At 43.3% G+C, this 21,219-nt stretch overlaps 1 protein-coding gene across 16 annotated transcripts in view; it reads left to right on the forward strand.

Annotated features, from left to right (window-relative positions):
• Positions 1-21,219, forward strand: part of ANK2 (ankyrin 2) — a 334,684-nt gene that overhangs the window by 160,643 nt on the left and 152,822 nt on the right. For 4 of the 16 annotated variants that reach the window (XM_074588629.1, XM_074588631.1, XM_074588632.1 and 1 more), the window contains exon 1: positions 11,940-12,156. The exons of 6 other annotated variants lie outside the window; for them this stretch is intronic. In XM_074588629.1, coding sequence (XP_074444730.1) covers positions 12,022-12,156 — 135 coding nt within the window. In that variant the 5' untranslated portion in view covers positions 11,940-12,021. Of the gene's footprint in view, positions 1-11,889; positions 12,157-21,219 lie in introns of those variants that run through there. 6 more of the 16 variants (XM_074588634.1, XM_074588641.1, XM_074588626.1 and 3 more) reach the window with 5 other exon arrangements.

Here is a 21,219-nt window from a genome sequence, read left to right on the forward strand (position 1 = left end):
CAAAAACCTAAACGTAGGCTGCAAAGCACGTGCTTCTTCCAGTTAATTGAGTCTGATTAGGTACACCTTTGGCAAATCTCGAAAATATGATATTCGGCTGTGGCGCTTTGGTGTCAACAAAGTGAGTGATTTCCTCTGAATGGGGACAGCGTGGTCCCCGTCAAATCTACGTGAAATGTGTACGTACGGGCTTAAAGCGTTAGCCTTCTGTATAGAAGTAGTTCAAGAGTTTAGGCTGTATCTTTTCTACTACAACAGGACGGGTGTTTGTTCCTTTATGGTTGCCGTAAAGGAGTAAATGGTTGCTACTTCGTTATGGCCCTGTTTTTGTACACAGTCTTTCTTTTTCACATCGACATTGCCTCTCTGTGAATGTGTTTATACAGGCGGCGCCATGATTTTTGCTAGGTAATTAGCTGAATTTAAAAAAAAAATAAAATATCACAGCCAAAACAAACAAAAAACCAAACAATACAATTCAGAGATCTGAAAAAATATATTGTTCTAAAGAAAAAGTCAAAAGCTCCTCATCGAATAAGCGTGATGGGGAGGAGGAAGAAATAGGAATGCTTCATGCTATATAATTTCACTTACAGAAGTTGCAGTCCTATGAGTCCTTGAGTTCTGTACGTGCAACCCAAGTGTTCATCCTCCTTCTAAATCCCAAATAATGGAAATAAGGAATCCCAACTGAGGAAAATGCGACTAGACAATGTCGTTTGTACACTGGCCGGTGCATATCAAGGCCTTTCCTTTTCTTGGGCCCTTTGGATCTTTGAAGGTGGTTAATTACCTGAGGGGCAAAGACCCTGCTGCTTCTGAAAACACAGAAATAGTTGGACGCAGAGTGAGAGCGTGCAGTCGGCGTGGGTTTGGGAAAAGGAACAGGATCTCTAGGGATAAGAGACAGAGAAGGGGATAACTGGCGTTTGCAACGCGACTTACAAACCTGTACATCAAAACCCATTAATTTTTTTAGCAAGGCGATCCCTAGCAAAGGAGAACCTTGAAAGTACGTTTAATGGGACCATCGCAGAATATATCAGTTTTCTAGTGCCCTTCTGTAGAGGCTTTAAACCTCTATAGAGGTTGAACAACAGGGATCCGCCTAATGAATCTTCATCGTATTAAACATAGTAATGACATCTGGGGTTTTGGTGCTCCATGAGGATGCTTTTTGCGTGAATCCCATCTACCAGGTGCTGCTGCTGAACTGCAGAGCGCCTCTTAAGTTCCTCCTCCTTAGGAGTTCAGACTCTCGGGTTGTGGCAGGGGTTCTGTGGGGTGGTTTTTTTGGTAAAAGGTGTTGTCCTGAATGCATGCTTACCTGAATTTGCGAATGCCTTAACTACAAAACCAAGAGCGATTTGATGGTGTCTGTCTTATGTGTTTGTTGCTCGTAAGAATGCAAAGTCATTCTTAAAACCTTGGATGTTCTGTCTCGCGTTTAAGAGTCACCGCGTGTGCGCCGTTGGTGTGCGTGTCACAGCATCGTGAATTATGAATGGCAACCGAAGAAAGTTTTATGGCACCCGTAGAACTTCTCTGCAAATGAAATTCTCGGGTTTGTCATTGTTCTTTCTTTGGCTCTCTTCAATTAATAGACACTACTGTTTTTAATAATTCTGAGAGACTACCGTACACAAAAAATTTGCCTTTCTCTTTTTGTCAGTTGTTCATAACCAGTCTCACGCTCACCATTTTTTAATTTACGCGTAATTCAGAGTTACCACAGAATTTCTTTGATGGAGGCTTGGTTTACAGGTGGTGGGGCCTTTCAGTATGGCCTTTGGTGTTTCTGTTAATTGTATGGAGGTTGTTTGGGTTTTTCCCTGGGTGGCGTGTCTGTCTAGCCGATAAATTCTGTGAAGATGCGTTTTCAATCACAAGATCTCAAAATGTTTATTTAGAAGCGTGCGTATGGTTGCAATAACGGCAGTTTATTCGGTTACATAGCACGCTTATTGGTTTCTCAGGCTATTTTGTCTCTCGTTTGGATGGTTTATGTTACTGTGGGGCGCAAATTGCTGTTTACGCACAGAAACCAAAATTCTTGATTGTACTGTGGTAAAACACTTTTGGTCGTAGAGAATTGCTTTTGGAAGGTGGTCACCTTTTATTTATCATCTGTTACAAACTACTTCAGTGCGGGGAGAGACAAAACGTTACGTGGGGAGTGATATAAACCCAAGCCTTCAAATATTGTTTGTTGACGTGCGATGAAGTATAGCTTATAACTTCATTTCATGACTCGCTCTTTCTCCAAAGGTTGGAAAAAAAAAAGCCCTTTAGAGTTTCGCTCCAAAAAGGATGTCCTTTCTTCTGCCCGGGAGCCTTATCGACTTATTGAAGTCAAGAGACTTTTTTGGTTCTTGTTTAACCATAAAGAGCAACTTACTAAAAGCAAATAGTTTAATAATCAAGATAAAAGTGTTTCTTTATGCGGATTAATAGGAACACTTGTTATACCAGATGGATTTAATGGGCCCTGAGACAATAGGCAGGCACAGGACGCAAAAAAACCCCAAACCAAACACGGACTAAAAGAACTACTGGTATGTACTTAACCTGTGTAATTACGTACGTCAGCAACTATGAATCATTATGGGAGATTAAAAGTTAGGAGCAGGGGTACGATGCTAACCAAAACTGTATCATTCTTTGAGGATTCCCCAAGAATATGCTCTTTTTTTTTTTTTTCCTCTTTAATTGACAAATATAGAAATGGAAAAAAATATTGCATATACATTACGTCTGATGCCCGCTCTTTTTTATACCGAAGCGGGTAGGTGGCACTGAAACCTGTGTTTTCTGTATTCCGTTTTCAATTTCTTGGAGCGTTTCTTAGGTATTGAAAGCTTCAACCTACTTCTTTTCCATTACCAGGTGGTGTGCCTAGACAAGTAGCTGCCTTTGAGACAAGAGGATTCTTCTCTACCCAGGAATTTCATGCGATATTTAAAATAGTTTTACCCAGGCACGATTTCAAAGCGTCTTTAATGCTCAAATAAATTATGCTCCTTTTTTTTTTTTCTTCTTTTCCCCCCGCCCAGCATTTTACTAATAAACACATTTCCCCAGTCCTGCAGAAGGTTTGATGAGACCCTAGAACTTTGAATTCCCAGCCATGCCGTTTTACAGATGTTCGACTCTTAAGTAGGTTCCATCATCCTGCCGAGGCGAGCGCTCCCGGGGAGATAAGTTAGTTACGGGGCGGTTTTTCTCTTTGACGTTTCGGTGCGAAAATATTCAAGGCTTTGCGATAAGGTAACATTTTAAGGCGGAAAAAAAAGAATACCTGTTTTAAAACAGTACTGTTGTTTTCAGTGTAAAGCGATGTTTAGTAAGAGGGAATTTATCAGAACCCGCACTTCTTTGTGTTCCACGTGTAAGGTTCTGTGCTATTTAATATACACGCAGCGTTTCTTAAACGATTTTCACTCTGTGTTTTCCTCGCGTGTTAGATTAGCTCATCAACAGGATCCTACATCTCAGAGCAAAGCGGTTACCCTTGTCTCTGTTTCGTATTGCTGTTTTGCTCTGGTTTATTATAATTGATGAACCTCTCGCTTCCCGTTACCAGCGTTGCAGATACCACCGCCGCACGAACAAAAAATTGAGGGACAATTGACATTTGGACAAGAAAACATTTAGACTTCGCTAAATGTTGGGCATTAGCCTGAATGAAGTCCGTTTCAGTGAACGGCAAGACCTTTTGGAAAGGAAGAATTATGTATTTAACATTGTTACCTTCTGTTCCGCATAGAATTAATTGATTCTTTTAAGCTACAGTAAAACAAAAGATGCGTCATGTGGAAAACTCTGTCATGTATATGGTAGATGTAATGTGTATATATGAGACGTGGTATCTTTTATATTTTATATACGAAATACACATTCCCTGGAAAAACTCAATTGACATGAAAATATGGAAGCTTTGTCTTTGAAAGTTGTACAAAATTTGTAAGAAATCAGAGGGAAGCGAGAACTTCAGACGCAGGCGGGGAAAGGGTCGGCGCACCGTTTCTCCTGCCGCGGTGGGAATAAGAACGTGGTGCTTCCAGGGGGAAGGCACCGGAGAGGTACCTATGGAGCTGGTCTGTAACCGGGACTGTTTGTCTTCGTTCTGTATTTCGATAACAGGGATTGAGGAGACTGGGATTTTTCAGAGAGTCGGCAGTGATCTCCTGCTGCGGTATCCAAAAGAGAAGATAGGGTGATTATCTCGGAGAAGAGGATTTGGGGCCTGCCTTGGCTATTCCAAATTCTGAACGAGATAGCTTCGTGAAATCCTGCAAGATGGCTTAAGGCGGAATTAGTATCCCATCTGTGTTAAGGAACAGAAATTAGAGCTAATCAAGGGCCAGTATTTGATTTAGATTTAGGCTGAACTGCCCAAGGCAAACAGGTACCAATTTACAGCTTGCTGCCACAGAGGGATGTAAAAACATGAAGTCCTCAAAAAATGTTTACTCTTGTTGAAAAGAAAATGAAAAAAAAAAAAAAAAAAAGAGCAAGCCGTTTTGGGCACAAGAAGTGATAATATACTCGTTAGTTATGTTGGCTTGGGGGGGTCTGAGCTGCCGCCTTAACCCTTTACTCTGAGCTTGGTGTTTTGGTGCCGCGAAAGCTTTGCTGCGTCCCTGCTCTTCGGTTGCTGCTGCTGCTTCTCAGACGCCACAGCGTTCATCAAAGCGAAGCTGGGCTCGCGCGACTCACTTCGTCTGATTGTCCTCTCTGGTGGTGAAACGCATTGGCGGCTGTGGCTCTCCACCGTTTCCCGCACGCACCGCGTTCATGCTGAACAGCGTATGCGTGCGCGGCTTTAGTTTAGTGAACCGCTGTCATCTTACAACTCCTTTTCCATACGTATCAGCAAATACGAACATTGCTACGCATGAAAAGTACTTCCTTCGGCGGGCAAAACAAGGCTGGCAAAGGTACGAGGCCACAAGAAGGACGTGGGTCTGCACTGGAGTTGAAATCAATCCGGGTATTAATTTCATAATTCACGGTCACGCTTGGATTCCAGCGGAAGAAGTGCCCCTGCAGTCCTGCAGGTCGTCTTACCCTGGCTGGAGAAAATGATGGTCAGCAACTTAAATTGATTAAGACCGGCCGATAAAATTATATGGAATGCTTCTCCTTCCGCTGGCTCCACCCGGGCTTTTAAAGTCAGCCATAAACTTTGCTGATTTTGTGATCAGTCAACAATCCTTGTGATAGTTCCTGCCTCTTATTCAGTGTTTGATGTTAACGCATACATTTCATTTCCCAGGGGAAATCCCAGGGAATTCCCCCGTCGAAGGGAAATGACCTTTTCTCCTGATTACCTCAGAATTCGCCTGAGACCTTTTATACCCCTCTGTGAACAGGTAGGAAAACACGCATGAAATAAACGGGTATGTTCTGAATTACAGGAAATCAAACCACTAATGGTTAATTAATACTGTATTTGCATAGATTACTTATTTAAACAGTAGGAACACTGGAATAAAAAGGTGACCTTTTGCAGCTGCTCACACTCTAAGCGGTACATGAAGGATATATCAGGCAGTAGACTTTATGTTTGCATTTGAATTATCCACACTTTGAGTTTTGTTTTGTTTCTGAATGTTTTTGGTTTTGTTTTTTTTTTTTTTTTTTTTTTTTTGTTCCATGTGTTTTATCCATGGAATGCTTGGAGGCTCAGGTGGCTTGTGTGTGGAGGAAGGCCCTTGTAAATTCACCAGGGGGCCGTAATTATTTCAGAATAACAGATTATATATCTTATTTCTTAAATTGCATACCTTATATGCTTCTTTGTTGAACGTCCCTATCGGGGAAGCAATCTTTGCCCAATTCTGTCCCGCCTGTGCCCCTTCGGCCCTGCAGGATCTGTGGCTGGGGTGGTTAATAACCAGGTTATCTGTTCGCTCGTTCTCGTAGGGATACGAAAACCTATGGTACTACTGGGATTGAGAGCTCTTTGTCCTTGGCCGGAGAGGAGCGTTACGCTTAACGCGTCGCATGAGTCACCATCTAAAGCCCAGCGAAATGATTGGTCCTCTTCAAAATGGCTCAAAATGGATTTTTGCAATTGATAGGACTCAAATTATTGAAGCTGGAAGGGATTTGCTGTAGTAGACAGCTGCTTCTCGGTAAAGGCTGCTGGGTTTCGGGAATTACTTGTCATGGGCCGCGTAACCAACGTACGGTAGATACCAGAAGAAAGAGAAGGCTGAATTTCGGGGAAATATTGATCGCAGTAATGTCATTATTGTAAAATGTAAAGGAGACGTAGGTTATATAAAGGCATAAATCGTCAGAGTTTATAATGTGACCCAAAATAATTGCCAGAAACAGGTGAGCCATGTTGTAGTTGACCTTCCCACAGAAGAATCCCTGAGAGTGAAAGACTTTGCATTTAGGAAACTTTACAAAGTTTGGGAAATCTCCTAGGAATATACAGGTCCCAGTACAGTCTCTGTTGTCACTTTTTAAAAAAATTACTGTGTTTAACCATAAAAACGTAATGGGAAATACCTCTTTGGGGAAAAAACTGACAATAATCAAGCTGGGGATTTACGTCACTAACAATATATAGGGGGTGATTTGTCGCGATACTCGGAACTCTTTCTCTCTCTCTTCTTCATTTTTCCCTTTTGCCTTTTATTTTGCAGCACTGAATATTTTGCCGCTGCTTCCTGAATTGTTATTTTAGCTCCTGTGCTACGTTAGGGCCTAATTGAAACCTCTGCCGACAAACGAAGCTTTAGTAGTAACGGCCAAAAAAAAAAGGGGTAAAGGAGGTTTCTTCATAGCAGCCGAGCAACGTCGCTTTTGTTGGTGCGTACCTGGGCGTGTGGTTCGTCTTAGAAGACTCAAGCTTTGCCGTTCCTGGGCTGATGAAGGGTATCCCGTAAAATTAAGTCTCCACCTGGCGATTAGATTCCGGCTTCAGTCTCGCTGCTTCTCGCTTATTAGTCTTTGAGGTCTTAGTGGAGACTTTGCGAGAGGCAGCGAATCGGTGGTTTGGTTTTGCGCTGTTTTTCTCGTGGCCGCTAGTAGGAAAGTCAGGTTATTTAGCGGTGACTCCATTTACTGCAAGAATCCTGGGAAAAGCGAAACCGGGAACTGGTGATGGAAGAAGAGCTGTAATGAGGAGAGTCATTTCTTGGTGGTGGTGATGTATTATAATCACTGTAGGCTTATACATGTATAATACATGTCAAGTATTATACATATACGTGTATATGTATATACATACATATACATAATACATGTGTAAGTATGGTAAAGGTGCCATGTCACATGTGCAAGAACATTTCTTTCGACGTTATTTTCTCTTTAGCTTTCATCTTTTGGATGGTAAGACTTCTTATTTCTTCACGTAGTGTTTTATATGGTCTCGGGCAATACCGCCTGTGTTTACCTTTGGCGTTTGTTTTCAGATTTTCATTTACGGGCCTTTCCGAGTGTGTTACGCCTGTATTTCATCCTTTGACTAGGTTCGATATTTTTAGACGTGGCAAACTGCAAATAAGCCAGACCGTAACCAGCATCACAAATCCCGGCTGGTTTTTGCTGGCCGAAGGAGCCGGCAGGTTTTTTTGTCAGAAGTTGTCTCATGCTGACATTTAAACCAAACCAGGTGCATATCTGAGAAAGATAGTTATAAAATGTCTGATGCTGTTGAGAACAGGCATTAAATAAATGGCAGACGTCCCTTCTGTCAAAAAAAAAAAAAAAATGTGGGGGCATCCTGGCCAAGGTATACTGTATTTAATTTTATCCACAGCTGTACCCATTCTAAATGTCACGATGAGGAAAACTTTTCAAAGAAGTATAAAAAAAACTGTAACAGAATACGACTCCTGCGAAGGTACCGGCTGTAACGGCTGAAAGCGCGCGATTTGAAGTTCCGTTTTGCTGCACTCAATGGGAAAAGCTCGTGCAAGACGCGATTCCCGGAAGTTTTCCGAGGGCTTTGTCTGTTGTGTCCTGTACTTACTGGCTTTGCGTTGCCGAGAGGCTGATAATCATCACCGCTGAGTTCAGGTGGTGGAAGCAGGGTGTTTCCCAAAGCCTGGTGAAGGATTTTGAACTAGGAGGAGGCAGCTGCCAGGAGTCTTCGTATGCTTCTATTTTTTTTTATACCCGTAATGGTCTTTACCGAGGATTTGGAGCTTGCTGGTCTGCATTTTTTGGTCGATTCTGATCGCTTTGCGTTATTTGGGGGAGGGGTTACAAAAGTGCGAAAGTCGCCGAGAGAAAATTCCCCTTGCAGGGATGGAATCCTCTCCCCTCAGGCAATAGCTAATGAAAGAGTTATAACGAGCCACCGCGTGGCGTCGGAATGACGCCAGGAGGAAGAGGGCTGTTCTGAAATCATGGGGAAGCAGAGAGTAGCATCATGACAACTGTGAACAGATAAACTTAGGGCAGAGCTTTGGTTGCTCTAAATAGAACCGCAGTTCGATTTGTGCCCCGTTTTCTCCGTGTCAGGCAGAATTCGATGATGTGAAAACTCAAACTCTGAAGTTTTCTTGGCCAAGAAGAAAGAAGGTCGGACGTGTGGATAACTAAGGTTTGAAGGCCCTGGGAATGGGAAGAATGGGGTTTCTGACAAGCACGTTATCAGAATATTTCTCTTAAAGATGGAAAATCCTGACACAGTTAACGCTGCCACTTCCCAAGGCTAGCTTTGGGGAAAACCAATAAGTACCTCGGAATATAAATTGGATAATATTGGAAAACCAATAAATACCTCGGAAAACCGAGGAATAAATCGGTTTGCACCTACCCCACGTAATGTGTCAAACTTAAACACTCAAAATGAAGCACAGCGGGACTTTTTTTTTTTTCCCCATTAAAAGCGTGGGGCTTGTATTCATAAAACACGAGCGCAAGGCATAGACTGGAGCAAAACGGTGGGTTTCTGGGATACTGGGGTCTTCTCATGTTTCTCCTATGGCATCAACGTTTTGGGGTCCTGTCTCAGCTGTTTGCTGTCCCGGCATCGACGCTTCACTGTGGTATGCGAGATACTCTACTCTCTTTCTTGCCAGGCGCTTTAAAGTGTTTCTGAAGGTTTTTTTTAGCTAAGGGAGTAATTAACATTCGGGCTTAGCATCTGGGGAGCAAAGGGTATATTTAAAGCGTGGGGAAAACGAGTGGATACGGTGCATTACCTACAAGGAGGTTCTTTAAAAGGTTCTGCTCCCCCGTGGAGAGACGCAGGGTGGTGGGCTTCAGAGCAGTTCTGGCAGCGTGACGGAGAGCGGGCGCTGACTTCTCCGAAGAGAGGAGGAGGCCTGAGATGCTTTGGGATGAGATTTGAGCTTGTAAACAACGCCTTTTGTGTTTTGGCTTCTGGGGCGCTGCCTGATGGGGGACAGAGTTGCAGCCCAAACAGCAGGAACATACAAAGATGCTGCAAACACGTTCCTCCACGGAGGCTTTGAGTCCTACACCATAAGACCATATACTTTGTTAGAATGCGACGTCCGAACCAAGTTTGGCAAAAGACGAGCGTGTTTGCTTTCTGAGTAATTTGCCCTAATGACTTTGAACCGTTTTGATAAACAACAGTAATATTGTTCCAAGGCCCTGGCAGAAAGCTTGTCCGTTCCTCTCCATCAGATGGCTGCACAGATTGTTGCTTTCTGCGAGCGTTATTTTGAAGGAATGCATGCCACTCGCTTTGTGCCACCCTTTCCCCTTGAGCTGACTCCTTGTTTCCCTCCCGTCTAAGTTCATTGCGCGTTAAATAGCTCTATCCGAGGATTTTTATTTCCAGTTTTTGTGTTTGGAACCTTGGTTGTATGAACTTGGGTCGAGTCAAGCGGTTGGTGGGATTCCATCTTACATGAAGAAGTTATAGCAATGTATATACGCCTTCCTGTCGAAGGATAATGCCTTGGAAGAGGTGAAGAAAATGAGTGGCAGCTAATTACGGGAAGGCTGGCCTTGCGTGAGAATTTCTGAAACATCATTGATGTCCATTAGAGGCAGTGAGCGCGCTCAGTGTTGTCACATCCAAAGGTCAAATGCAGTTGCAATGGTTGGGATTACGCTCAGCTCGCATCTGAACCTGCCCATAGCTAAGAATTAATGTGCGCGCACGTCGTATTTTATTCTTATAACGTCTGATTTTAACACGAGGTGAAGCCTTTACTTTTTCACTAGTCATTTTGTATTTGAAATTCCGGCTGGCTGAATGCAAGACCAAACATTCCATCTCTTGCGTTTGCCGATTGCTGGCAAAATTGTTGGTGTCGGGGACGTTTTGTAGTTCAGGTTTCATTCCGTTCCGTACAAGACTGTAATCTCACATATGCCGAAGCGCCAGCGAACGTAACTGTTTTGTGCCTGGGTGTATCCTGCATGTATTTGTACTCGTGACACATCAGAGCTTTTCAAAGGAGCCGAGTGATCCCATCCTGGAGCGTTCATCGGTCAAGGAGAAATTACAGGGCTGTTTGAAATCCACCTCACAGTATTAACAGAAAAGAGAACCCTATACCGATCAATAATCGTTAAAAGGGGGCTGGGGAGAGGTTGCTCTCTGGGATTACACTGGCACCGCTGCGGAGGGTAACTGGGTGGAGATCGATAGGACGCTGTGGACAACGGCCTGCGGACGCGTTTGGCAGGACCAGCAATGGTTTGGAGCCCCAAAGAGAAAAATGTTTGCGAGACGCTACACTTCTTGGAGGACCACCCTGCACCTGAGGAATTTAGGGCTTCATTTTTCAAATACCTGCCCAGCTCCACGTACGGGTTGCGTGTGCGTTGGGATGTGTTCTGTGGCTCTCTCTTACCTACGGAGAGGGCCTCTGTCCCCGTTACCTCCAGCTGTTCCCGAAGCGTTCGAAAACTGCTAGTTATTTCTCAGCTAACTTGTGGAGGGGGGGCGGGGTGGTGGTTTTGATTGGTTTTGTTGTGTGTTTTAATTCCGCAGTGGGCCTCTTCTGGGATAATGGGGGGATTCCAACATGCAATCCTCAAAATGATATTTTTTTTTTTTTTTTTAATCCAACTGGGTATAATCACAATAAGTAACTCAAACCTAGAGAGAACATCCTTATTCTCAAGTTTGGTGGGGTTTTTGTTTGGTGTTTTTTTTTTTTTTTTTTTGCTTTGGTGGTTTTTCGTTTAATAATCGTAGCTAAAAAAACCCCAACAACCCTAACCCGAACCGACAATGAAAACCCAAACCAAAATCAGACAGGACGTAGATGAGATCTGAAGTGATCTAACATCAGAGATTGTCCTTTTTGGATACATTTGAGCTCCTCTGAAATCAAACCGCAGGGATCTATCAACTCAAAGCAAGCTCATCACCTTTATTATCTACAGGAGCATGAAATACCGTGCGAATCACAGAATGGTTAGAGTCGGAAGGGACCTTAAAGATCATCTACTTCCAACCCCCCCGGACGAATCACAGGAATTGAAATGGCGATGAAATCTGTATTCATACGTTTTGTCGTGTTTTGGTAAATATCAAATAGATGCAACTTGAATGAATCATCTGGCTTTTGAGTTAGAAACTCAAGAAGGCATTAGCAGTGCTCTGAAATGTAGCGCTGGACGCAAACGCAGCCGGGTCGGAGCTGCGGTGGCGGGAAGGAAGAAAAAAAAAAAAAGGCAAATATTCAAAAGGCATGCAGCTGGGTAATTCAATAACCCTGGCGTGGAGAAGCGTTTCGCTCGGTGGGACTTTAACTTTGTGTGCTCGGCAGGCCGGCTGCGTGCTGGAAAGCCGTTCCCCCACCCCGCTGCCATTTACATGCATAGCTGGCCTGGTAGGTGTAAAAATAGCCAGCCCAGCGCCTGAATTGGAAATGGTCACCGACTCCTGCCCGCAGTTGCTGGGGTTTCGGGTTCTCCGGGACGCAGGACGGCTCGGGGAAGGGAGTCTGGGACGAGCGGTCGGGATCCTCCCCCTGGATCATCGGCTGGCCGTGGGGAACGCCGGGCACCCTCGGCGGCGCAAAGGCGATCCCCCTTGTAGGAGCCAGCAGAAGAAGTGATATGGGCAACGCACCCATTTGCCAGGCGTGTCACTCCGATAAGGGCTTGGGGACACAAGGCAACATACAGGATTTGGATAAAACCCCGGACTATTATGGATACAACAGTGAAGAAAGTAAAGATCCGGATGCCCTGGTAAGTCTTGGCTGAAGAAGACAAAGGGAAAAAGGAAGATCAGGGTTGTGCGCGTTAGGTTTGAGAAGGATCTCTTTGCTCAGCCTGAATCTTACTTGGTAGCCTGCCATATGAAGAGATCTGCTAAGCGTGCCCACGGTCAAGCTTTGCTTTTGCTTTTGGGACTGACTTGCAATTAAAACTCGGCTGTCGCTAAGCTGTGCAGTCACCCAGAACCACTGTCAGCCTCCAAAAGGTTTAGGAGAGAGGACGCCGTCGGTGAACCGAGTCCTTCAAATGAATGGATGGAATCAATTCTCCTCACTTACACGACTGCATCCATCATTCTCAAAACTTGAACTCAGGAACCTTTTTTTTTTTTTTTAAGCTGCTGTCTGTCGGGTGCATGATATAACTTTCTGGTTTTGCAGTAGAGCCAGAGCCCCCAGATCTTTACATGGGTGAGGGTGACGGCGAGTGGGGACCAGGCGCACGCGAGGGGTCACACCGGTGACTGCGGGGCCGGAGAGTCAGGGGCGCAGAAAGTGATTATAACAGCAATGTCAGCATTTCCCCTGCACACCAGGGGAAAACCATTGAGATATGAATACCTGTACAATGTCTATGGCAAATGAAGTGCCTCTTTTCTCCTTTTTTTATTTCTTCTTTTTTGTTTTTTCTTCCTCTGCTTGGAGAATTTGTTGTTAAATAGTTATTTCATTCCAAATTGGCAATGAAGGGGAGGTAGTGTCAAAAGTTGTGGCTGAAGAGGAAGATCAGAAAGCCTTTAGTGCCAATATACCCAAATATGATGTTTTCTCATGTAATCTAAATATAATATCTAAAATAGAATTGTTCCATATTATGCAGCGCGTTGTAGGAGAGGTAGCTGAGCTGAGTTACAGCCCTTTGTAAGGGAAGAGACGGGATTCCCTCCCAGCAGCAGCTCCCGAGAAGCTCCGCTTCGTCCTAGAAAACAATTTGGATGCTGTTTTGCACGTTTCTGGGAGGAAAATTTTGAGGCTGAAATTTCCTGAGCAGTTCTACTGCTTATTTCCCCGATGACGCAGTTGGACCAGTTCTTCACAAATAAAACTTTCTTCGAGCTAAACCACGAAATTAAAAGATTCCTTTTCTTTTTTTTTTTTTTTTTTTCCTCCCACCAAGTTTTTGGTCGAACGAACAGATAAGCTCCAGCATTTCTGAGGGGAAATGTGAAGTCAGGGGGAGGGACAGGCCGCTTCCATTGCGGAATATGTGGATTTCTACAGGCGTTAGCGTATTTTCCGTAGGGCGAGCGGCCCGAAGCTGTTGGCGAATGTATGGAAGTTCCCTGGGATGTAAATAAGGAAACTCTGAATCAGTTCTTCCCTCTGAACGCCCCGTCTCCCAGCTGCCCTTCTGCGTAAGGTCAGGTCTCGGAGGGGGCAGGAGCGAGCCAAAGCCAGCGGCATGTGATCTTTGGGTTTTTTTGTTTGGTTTTTTTTTTAATTTTATTTTCCTCCCCCCCCCTTCAGAGCTTTTCATAGCAGGCAGAGATCGGGCACTTTGATAAGGTCTTTGATACACTCAATCACAAGATCTTGGCTTTACGCGCCTCTGGTGGGGACGGGCAGAGTCGCTTCAGAATATCGGTCTTGATTCAGACATTACGGCGCTTGGAGGATTCCAAAGGAAAATTGCTGTATTTCCCTAAGAAGGTCTACAGTCTCTCATTGCATTTGTTATCGTGATTCCTTAAAAAAGGTTTTAAAAAAAAAAAATAAAAAAATTAAAAATTAGAAATATCAGTCAAGTTTTGTCCTGAAGGGAGAAATTGTATATTGTTGGGGTTTTTTTTCCCCCCCAAAAACAGGAATATAGCAAAATCAATAGGAATGCATACCCAGCACGACACTTCGTTAGCTATACACTATATATATTAGTTAGCTATACACTATATATATTAGTTAGCTATACACTATATATACACTTCGTTAGCTATACACTATATATACTATATATAGTTTTTCTTGGGTTACGAAAAAAGAGTGCCACGTCAAGCGGAGTCTGACGACTCCGTGAATCTTCTACCAGATAAAAGGTTCGGAATGATTCAGTTGGTGTTCGGCCAGCTCGAAGGGCAAAATTGACTCGCATGAGCTAATCTTTTCTGACCGAAAACCAAACGCGGCCTGCTGCTTCGGGCCTGCCTTGTTGAAGAAATCAGGGCTCTCCTGGATTGCCTATATGATGCCAAAAAACTTTGTCAAACGGGGAGTCAAACTTTGGTACCGAGTTCATGTTTGAAATAACAGCAGCGTTAAAAAAAAACAAACCAAAACAACCCACAACCAAACTTATTTTTAATGTGTTGGAACGAAGCCATCTCAAGATGACAAAAGTCCAGGGTTTGTCGCATTCGCTAGACATTAGCCCCCCTCTCTACTTGGATATTTAATTACCTTCGTAATTGCACTTGTTGGAAGCGTAGGATCCATTTTTGCTTCGCGGCGCGGGAGATGCGGTTGTATTTCAGACTACCTGGGACAGGCTGCTCAGTCTGCCTATTTTAGGCACTTAAATTGGGACAAAGTGGTTTTAGGAAGTATCCCTTTTCCTCGTTATTATTACTTGATGCCACAGGGAGACTGCGTGACCCGCTGGAACTAGCGGAGAAGCTTTTATACGGGTGGAACAAGATGAAACGGGTTCTTCTCTGCTGCCCGGAGCCGAATGGTTTGAAACTTAGGCCTGGGATTACAGGAGTTTTGGTTTACGGGCCGTGTTCAGCTGGGAATTAGGGGGAAACAAGGGGTGTTTAATATGGTGACCAATACGCAAACAATAAATGTCAGGGTTAATGAAGAGAAGGGGTTTGCGTGGTTTAGGTGTGCTTCAAGTGTAACTCCCCGGCTAAATTAGTGTGAAGAGAGAAATTACCCGTGCTGGGTATGATGCCATTTGCCCGAATCCAAAAAAAAAAAACCAAAACCCAACCAACCCCAAACTCGAAAATGAAGCCTGGTTTCTTTCCACAACGGGCAAAATTAAAAAGTCTTCACTTACTACTTCGGTATCCATTTTACCTTTCTTGTACGAGCACGGTCTTTACGATGAGTCTGTTTGGCAGAACTGGCACTGAATTCAGAACTGCCGCGTTTCGCTAACACCCATTTCGGTTGCATCTGTTTTTGGTCCATCGCAGAGGAGCGCCAAATCAATTTTTTTTTTTTCGGTATATGGTACCAGTTAAGTTTGAATCAGTGGGCAATGGGTTAGTGGTGTTTAGGTGAGTAAAGCTGTTTGCTTCTTTAGTGCCGATGGTGTTAGTGCGTTTCTTTTATTAGGAAAAAGTCCCTTTGACAATAAGACAAGGGGTAGAAGGGGATGAAAAATTAACGAGTGATTACAATTATCTGTCAACGGTCTGCCATAAGCTTCACTTACAGGCCAGATTTTTGTTAGGGCTGGTTGTTACTCGGCTAGATGTGCTTGGAATGGCATCCTCATTTTTTCTAGAGGTGCTCTAGCATTATTGCCTCTCTATTTAGGAACATCATTAGCCATGGAAACTTGCCATGGAAACCATTTCAATGCCTGCCAAGTTCTAAAGTTGTTACTAGCACCTCAAAATCTCAAAGTATGGTGTCCGGCAGATCCAGAAATACTTTTCCTTCCTTTAATGTTATTTAAGTCCTCTGCTGAAAATCTAGGTTCCGTCTCGGTATTTAAGGGACTTCGGCAAATGTGTGTTGTGCAGGAGAACTAAGCGTGATCCTGTGGTTCATTTGAATGTATCCTGAATCCTTGTTTTTTCAGGAAATGGTTGAATGAGACTTTCACTCAAATTCCAGCACGGGAAACTTTCCTATTAAACAATGGGCTTATCATTTTCTGTTTTCAGAGTAGTCAGTCTTAGTAAAGTAGGAAAGACTTCATAAAGTCTTAATAAAAGGCATGACAATTTTTCTAGTTTTTAGGATTACCTAGACTGCGGTAAAAGCTTTAATTCTTTGAACCCGAATCCTTTGGGTTTTGGTTTTGGTTTTTTTTTTTTTTGTTGCGCGGGGGTTGTGCGTGTGTGTGGGTTTTCTTAGGTTTTGTTTTGGTTAGTTTGTTCGTTCTTCTTTTTTAAAAAAAAATCCAGGCTGTGTTTTCCAGGCGCTTTTGAGATTCTGTTTTTTTGGATTCATGCTGATGAGTATAAATCTGACATGCACGCGTTGTTTCCAAGCTGGGATTTGTACCGAAATGTTCGGGATGTGAATAGCCCAGTGGGACGTCGGGGATTACACGTGCCTGAAGTTCAGCGAGTACTCAAGTGCTCTCCTGGATTAGAACCCTGTCATTGCCGTTACTTTATATTTTAAAATCAGGATGAATTAAAAAAAACACCCTATCGTTTCGAGTGCTGTATTTGTGAGGAACACGCAGCTGGGCAAAAGACTTTTATTCTCTCCTTTTTCATGGAGAACTATGCAGTTTTGCCTCAGTTCTCACAAATCCTTCATTGACGCAGGAGAAGTCAGCTGGCAGCCAGTCCAGTATGTCAAATGCATGAATGGAGTGGGAGGACTCCCACGGACGTCTGCGGCCGCTAAGGATCAGAAAGGGTTTGTAGAAGACATTTGCTTTTTGGCTCAAGTAAGGGTCGATTTTTACAGTAGTTTTCTCTCCCTCTGTTGCTGCTGTATTTGCTAATATTGGCCCAAACTCAGCAACGCAGTTAGGCGTGGATTTAAATCCATCCTTTAGCAAAAAACTTTAATGTGTTTAATTTGAGGTCGATTGCACCTAAAGATGTGGTAAAAATGAAGCGTATAGTGAAGCGTTTTGCCAGACATAGCCCTTTGTCTTCTTTATTCTTCCCCTGGTTAAAAACGAAGCAAAACCACGTTCCGGTGGAAAGAAGAGAGTGGCTGGTGTCCTGCGAGCTCTGGAATTGCAAGGAGGAGTTTGCAAAAGGCGTCGAAATATAACAAGCAGCATAAAATGAAAGTCATCCCTGAAAAATAATTGGGAATTTTCCCATCGCTATCAAAAGGTAGAATAGTTGAAGCCTGGCTTTTCCATTAGCGAAAATCAGAAGGGTCCTTAAGGATGTAATAGCTTTTCAGTTGCGTCTGTCCGGAGCGATCTTGTAGCGGGATCTGGTATTCCGATGAAGCTGTTAACCAGGCACAGTCTTCTCTCCTTACGTTACTCAGAAATACACGTTTGTTTGGGCAGTGTATGTAACAGCAATAAGAAACTTTCTAAATATGAAACACAGCTTTCTGAGAACGGTCTTCGATATGAAACCACTACAAAACTGTCGTATGCAAATATTAAAATGACCGGAAGAAGTCTTTCAATTCAACCGATATTAAAAAATACGTTGGAATTGTAACACATTTGTTATTTTGTGATATGCCTAAATCATAATGCAGTCCTCAACCTATTTTTATTTCCTGAGCTTCTTTTTTTTTTGCAGCGGGCTCTTTCCATCTTCCTCCAGTTCATACCAACGAAATTCATTTCTCAAGGGCGCTCTGAGTCTTGACTGTCGGTACGCACTCCGTCTCCTTTGGGCTGCAGCCTCCCTGTCCAACCTAAGACAGCTTTTACCGCTATGTATCGCAAACACAAACTACATTAGCCTTCCCACCTGCTCCGGCGCTGGATAATTTCGGCTCCTACGCATCCCTGAGTAGATCTAAGGAGAGAATATTCATTCTGGGGAACACGGGACGCGGTGAAGGGGTCACTTCTGAATCCAGTCAACTCTATCACAGGTTTCTCCGTCAGGCCATCGTTTTCTGGGTTTAAATACATGCAAACTAGTTTGGATTTGAAATCACTGAATGTTTTACTCCTGGGTCATAAGCTTTCATGGCACGAAAGCTTTTTCTGTTCTTGTAGCCATTTCACCATCTTGATGTTACGCCATACTTGTCATGACATTACGGTGGGGGCATCTCCGGCCCCAGTTCCAGCTCGATGCCGGTAAAAGTGGTGCCGACCTCCCCATCTCCTTCATGACGTTCTGTGATTAGTTGGCCTAAATACTCAAAGCGCCTTAAATTATTCAAGTGCGTAATGTGTACTTAAACTAATATTTTTATTTTTCTGATTTGTAACCGTCACCATCCACATAGAGAGAGAGACCCCTGAGATAATAATTAATCGCTAGGTGCAATTAGCTACATCTTGGTAGAGAATACGTAACTTGCTAGGGATCTCTTGTCTCTGAAAGCTGGTCTGCCTCCTCACGCTTCACCATTCCTATGATTCAGCTTCTCATTTCTTAAATAAATAAATAAATAAGTTTATTGTAAGGTCAGTTGTGTCTTTTTCCTGGAGAAGAAGATGCGTTAGATGATGCGAAAGAGACGTTGGTTTAGTTAAGACGGCTCTCTCTGACTTGTGGGCTTTTTCGGTTCAACCGTTTATTAACGAATTCCAGACAGCCGAAGGTACGTCGCGGGACGGATTAGATCTGAAATGTCTGTACGTGCTTGAACGGGAAAAGCTGCGTGATAGACATACTTTTGGGAAATTGAAATAAGAAAACCGGGAACGTTGTTCATCCAGGAGTTTAGATACTGAAATTTCTTTAAGATCTGCGATTTTATCTTCCTTCCTGTCTTCCAGTAAACCGATGGGAGGAAAACTTAACATTTTTATAAGCAAAGGAAGTGGCTTTGAAAGTAAAGCACTGTTGCATTTCTTTTCTTTCAGAAGGTGAATGTTATTTCACTAAAGGCTGGGAAAATATGTTTCCATTACAGCTGTTATTATCTCGTTTTACTCATTTGCCAGTATTCGATTACGGAGCCTGTGCCATATGAAGTGAAAGATTTAGCCGAGGTTCTGGCACGCGTATCAGAGCTGCAGGCTGAGACTCTGCTGTGGTAGTTTAATTAAAAAAAAAAAAAAAAAAAAAAGATATAAAAATCCTTTGCCTCCTTGCAGGCATCGCTGCATCTTAGGCTTGGAGTTGGCAATATCAGTGCGGTTGTGTGGTGATGCCCTTTGGAGATCGGCGGCACTTTCAGGTCACTAAAAACAATAATTCAGGCTACAAAAAAAGTTGAGACACTGAAAAATTAGCTGGCGAGGTTTACAGAAACTCTTCCGCCAGGAAGAAGCGTTCCTTTTGAAGTCCCGCCTTATGCATTTGAATGGTGGGATGGAAAAAGCTACAATACGTATGCGAGAAATGAGTTGGGGAATGGTAGCACCTCATCTGTGCCGCTTTTAGACTTGCGCCCAATTGAACGATGGCTGGTTCGAACAGATGGTTTCTGAAATCGGAGCATAACCAAGCCAACTGGGACAAAATGTAGTGGTTATCTCAAGGGTGGGAGCATAAATCGACGCTCTAGAAGGTATGGCTTAATAAAAACATAATGGAATGTGTTTACGTAGCTGTCATTTTCCCCCTGCATCTTTTGAGTACTGAAAAACATCAAGAAGCTGTGAGAACCTGAGTTGACATGGTGCGGCTTTCCTTCTGCAGTGAGCTGAATTTTCAAAGCCAGGTATCACCTGAATATATTGTCACCATGAGCCACCCGTCAACTAAGAGCTTTTTAATGAAGAAGAGTTAACAAGCCGTCGGCGTTCTACTCATTACGGAAACAGCCCGTTGGACAAACTCTGCCTCACAACTCTGGAGTTTGGAAAGGGCATTAACGCTGTCAGATAACCTGGAGAACCCCGACAAATTCTGTGCTAATGCTGATTTTAGGTGCAACAATAATTCAGTTTAACGTGAGATTTTTAATAACTGCCAACGCTTTTGAGATTCTTGATTTCTATAAAGCGTACAAGTTAATAGCAGGTTTTGCTCACCTCCTGATCAGGGTCAGCCCCTTCCAAACTGAAACCTGAATACGTTTCCTCCACCAAATCAGAGCAGTATGTCCCAGAGTCAGCATTTCAAATTTAAGTTTTAAAGGGTTATTAGTATTCAGATACACGCTTTAATACACATACAACCCAGAAATGTTAAATTAAGGTGCAGAACTACTCTTTGGTTACCGTGCCAAGGCCAGCCTGCAGGAATACTTTTACTATAGACATGATTTCAAACAAGTATTGGGATGCTTTTGGGTAATGTTGCTGTGAAAGCCGGTTCTTGAAAACTGAAGCCTCCTACTCCCCCAGTCTTTCCTTCTTAAGCGTGAAGCTGGTTTTCAGCAGGAAACTTGAATACGTGGAGAAATTCCTGTGGGTTCGGTACAGCATATGACTCCAACGCTACGCGTTTCGATTTGTTTTTGCACATCTCTCTGAAATCCCTGTAAGAAAGAGGCGTGTGCCATGTGCCCGAAGTGATGTGGTACGCTCCGAGCCAGGGAAGGCAACCAGAGGGAGGACAGAGGAACCAAAGAAGGGAAGGTTTCCGACTGTTTGAATAAAATATTAATTTCCATACCTCATTTAATTACCAAAATTCCCTGAGCTGTATGTTTCGAACACAGGCAGAATTCTGGCGTTGCAATTAGCAGGAAAGAAGCTGAATCCACACCCTCTCAGTCATTTTTTTTTTTTTTTTTTTTTTTTTAAAACTTATATATTCACTCGATTGGTTCTTGTGTTTTCTTACACAATTTCCCAAGACAAGATACTTATAAAGAACACGTTTGCGTTCTGCTGCGTGTGCGCTTAAGGTTCTAGAGATTTTTTCCGCCTTGTAGTTTATTTGCTCACAGCACTCTGAAAATTCGTGTTTCTGGCTGAAATTATTGATCCGCAGTCAAAAGCTAAAGAAGAAAAGTTAAGCTAAGAGATAGGAGCTTTTAAGAAGCTTAAATAACACCAAATGTTTTTACACGCGATCTGCATACGTGTGTAAAACTCCTTAAAAAAAAAAAAGTCTCAGGGACGTGTGCGTAGGAAGAGATGACGTGATACATATCGGACGGTGCAAAGGATTCTGGCTCCGTGTTTTCATCTTCTCTCTTGTAAAGAAAGTCTCTTCTAATGACGGTTTCTTGGCAGTTTGTCTTCACCAGTCGATAAACTAGTGAAGACCAACGCGCCGGCTTCTGTGCCACTGAAACGCGTCAGGAATTCAACTAAAAATCTACGTGTACGGGAACAAAATATTTCACG

Source organism: Larus michahellis, chromosome 5 (genome assembly GCF_964199755.1).
Source record: "Larus michahellis chromosome 5, bLarMic1.1, whole genome shotgun sequence".
NCBI classification, from domain to species: Eukaryota; Metazoa; Chordata; class Aves; order Charadriiformes; family Laridae; genus Larus; species Larus michahellis.